Below are 3,026 nucleotides of genomic sequence, written 5' to 3'. Positions count from 1 at the left end.
AGAGTGGTGAGGCCTTGGAACAGGCTGCCCAGGGAGGTGGTGGAGGCACCATCCCAGGAGATGTTAAAAAAACAGGTGGATGGGGAGCTTCAGGAGATGATTTAGTGGTTAGAGGTTTTAGGATGGACAGTTGGACTTGATGATCTTGAAGGTCTTTTCCAACCTTGATGACTCTATGAAAGTGCTTGTATCTAATAAAATTGAACAATCTCAGATTTTTGTGAGCCATGTCCAGGTGAAGAAATGAGGAGGATGTCCAATCCTGCTACTTAATAGTTTACATGGCAAAAGCTGAAGCCACATTTAACAGGCAGCTTTCCAACCATGCTCTGCCTCCCTCTGGAAATCAGGACTTGGCACAAGCCCATCCAGGGCTTTCCATTTAGGATTGAAACTAAAATTTGGGAAGCTTTCTACTTCTTCAAAGCCACCAGTGAGCCTTTGCACAAGCCATCTGCAAACCTGCTGCCACTATCAAGCTTCTCAACCATCCAAGCAACGTTTTGGACTTGATATTTAGTGCAATTCCAGTGCAAAATCATTGCCTGGGAGAGATGGCACCCCATGGATTACATTCACACTGGCCACACAATCCAGCCAGGCCGCAGGTAAATGCCATTAAGAGGAAGCCAAGCATCCAATAATCCAGCCTTGCTACATTTTCTCCAATTTCCTGGAACATTTCCAAGCTGACCTTACCGAGTTGAACTGCTGTTGGAGCTTTTCGTTGGCATAGTTGATACAGAACTGCTCAAAGCTATTCACTTCAAAAGTTTCAAACCTGCAAAGCAATGAATAAATCTGCATGAAGTGACATTTCTTCTCAAAATCTACTTTCTCTCTGCAATGGTGTCATCTGTCTGATAGGGAAAACGAGGTATTCAACTATCTCCTCGAGTTCCTCTTATCCCAGATTTACACTTGATTCCTCATTGCCTGAAATGTCCATCTTCCCTTGCCACAACTCAAGAGATTCAAGAGGGGTTCTGCTATGCATGGATGAGATATTTGGTATGACTTTAGTTTCCTGCCCATCGGCCAGCAGAGCTGAGATGAGAAATGTAATAGCCTCTCTCAGGGAAAAATATGATGAAATACTAAGCCCAGAGAGATTCACTGCAAAGGTGATAGAGCAACAGTAGTTGCTGTCTTAAAAAAACACCATGTTTGGTCTTTGATATGATTCAATAGAGCAGAAAAAGAAAGGATTAAAGTCATAATTATAGCACAAAAAAAAAAGATATGTAAGCAAGAGACTTGGGGAAGGCAGAGGGAGAACTGGTCTAATTCCAACATGTTCCTCTGGTGTTGGTCTGGGTGTTCCCCCTCTTCACCAGGACTTCTGAAGCTCGCCTTGGAGAAACATTAACCCAAACCCACCCACAGGCCACTGGTGAACCCCAAATCCAGCTCAAAAATGGCTTTAGTCACAATTAGAAAAGAAAAACATGCAATTTTAATAACACAAACTACAAGCAAGGAACAGAAATGCCAGTGGAGCCCCCAGGGTGGTCAAGGCTGAAGCACAACACACCCAGGGGCAGGCACAGGGAGCTGGGGTTGCTCTTAAAAAAAAGGACATTTTTCAGCTATCACAGGGAATTATGTTATTTATATTTCTATTTTGAAGGCACAGTTGGAAGAGGAAGGAAAAAATCAAGTCTTTGACACATGACTGGAAGGATTAAACTAAGGAAAGAAGTGGCAGGGCTTCCTGTGCTCAACAAATAAGCTGCTGTAATGATAAATGTGTGGTGAAATAATTGCTCTGGTAATAGGTGCTGGCAGAACAGTCATAAAGCACTAAACAAATTAAGCCTTTTCTTTCTTCCCCACAAAAAAAAAAAAAAAATATCAAAATCAGTATTTCTGGTACTTTCTGAGGACCACCTGGCTGTTATCCATGGTATTGAGTTATTCCCCAGGTATTGCCAGGTGGTAACGCAAAATGCTTGAGCCCCTGGGGAAAGGCAACACAAAAATGCCAAAAATGCCAAAGGAAAAGGTGGAATGGGATAAAGCTGCCACTTTTGTGCTTTATCAGCCCCCAAACCCTGCAGGTAACCCAGGACCACCCCCCACACTGCTTGCACCAGGAGCTGCTGTAGCCTGTGCTGAGCAGAGGATGCTCAATCCATCCCCATTCCAATAAACAAACTTTACAGTCTTTAATGCAACAAAATCTAGTGTCTAGGACCTAAAAATGTTTAATATAAACATGTGGCCAAGGCCTCAGTGATGAACATTTCCTTGGAGGGCTCCTGTTGTGCTTGATCTTGCAGGTCGGTGCCTCTAGCTCTTGCAACTAAAGGGACATGATTTTCTCAGAATTTGCCTCTTTTCATAGGACCTGCAGGTCCCTCTGGAAAAAAATCCACTGTACCCTATGGTGACACAAGTGAGAAGCCTCCACTGGCCGTGACGCACAGATCTGCAGCCAAGGGAGGTTTTTCTTCCACACTAATAGGTTTTCGAGCGCAGTTTAATCTTTCATGAGCATTATCCTCAAGTCTCCTCTTACTCAGACTTCTGGAAGACCACATCTGATTTATAACTCAGACTTTCTCCTTTCTGCACTGCCCCACTATCACCCACACAGCTCCATCTCAAAGCTTTATTTACCATATTCCAGCCTGCAGACATCCTTGTTTGTTAGGATGCTGATGGGAAAGAGCTTTTCTATCCCAAAGAGTCTTCAAACCAGCCTGTGCCAACCCCAGCTTGAGATCTTCCAGGTCCTGTGCTATTTACCTAGGACAAACACTGCCTGTACTGTTTAGGGTCACACAACCCAAAGGAGGATTACAGCTGCAAACCACCCACCATTTCACTTTTTTTTTCCATCCCTTTCCATTATTCTCAAGCCCTGCCACAAGCAAAGGTGAAGGAGACAAATCAGAAAGGTCTTAATTAGAAGCAGAGAGGGTTCCTACCCGTAGATATCGAGCACGCCAATGAAGGAGTGTTGCTTGACCGTGGTGTGCAGGGCCTTGTTGATGTGCTGCACGATCCAGTTGAAGAGCTGG

The 3,026-nt window shown here is 44.2% G+C and overlaps 1 protein-coding gene across 1 annotated transcript in view; it reads right to left on the bottom strand.

The window, feature by feature from the left end:
- The window catches only part of LOC104398117 (unconventional myosin-Vb-like), a gene marked incomplete at its 5' end in the record, with an annotated part of 40,730 nt that overhangs the window by 37,534 nt on the left and 170 nt on the right, over nt 1–3,026 (bottom strand). The window contains 2 exon segments of the mRNA XM_010008167.1: nt 700–781; nt 2,934–3,026. The exon segment at nt 2,934–3,026 is cut by the window's right edge and continues 170 nt beyond it. Coding sequence (XP_010006469.1) covers nt 700–781; nt 2,934–3,026 — 175 coding nt within the window.

This window comes from Chaetura pelagica, unplaced genomic scaffold (assembly GCF_000747805.2).
Source record: "Chaetura pelagica isolate M959 unplaced genomic scaffold, ChaPel_1.0 scaffold792, whole genome shotgun sequence".
In the NCBI taxonomy this organism is placed as follows: Eukaryota; Metazoa; Chordata; class Aves; order Apodiformes; family Apodidae; genus Chaetura; species Chaetura pelagica.
The sequence above is the reverse complement of the archived record's forward strand: the minus strand, read 5'-3'. Positions and strand labels throughout refer to the sequence as shown.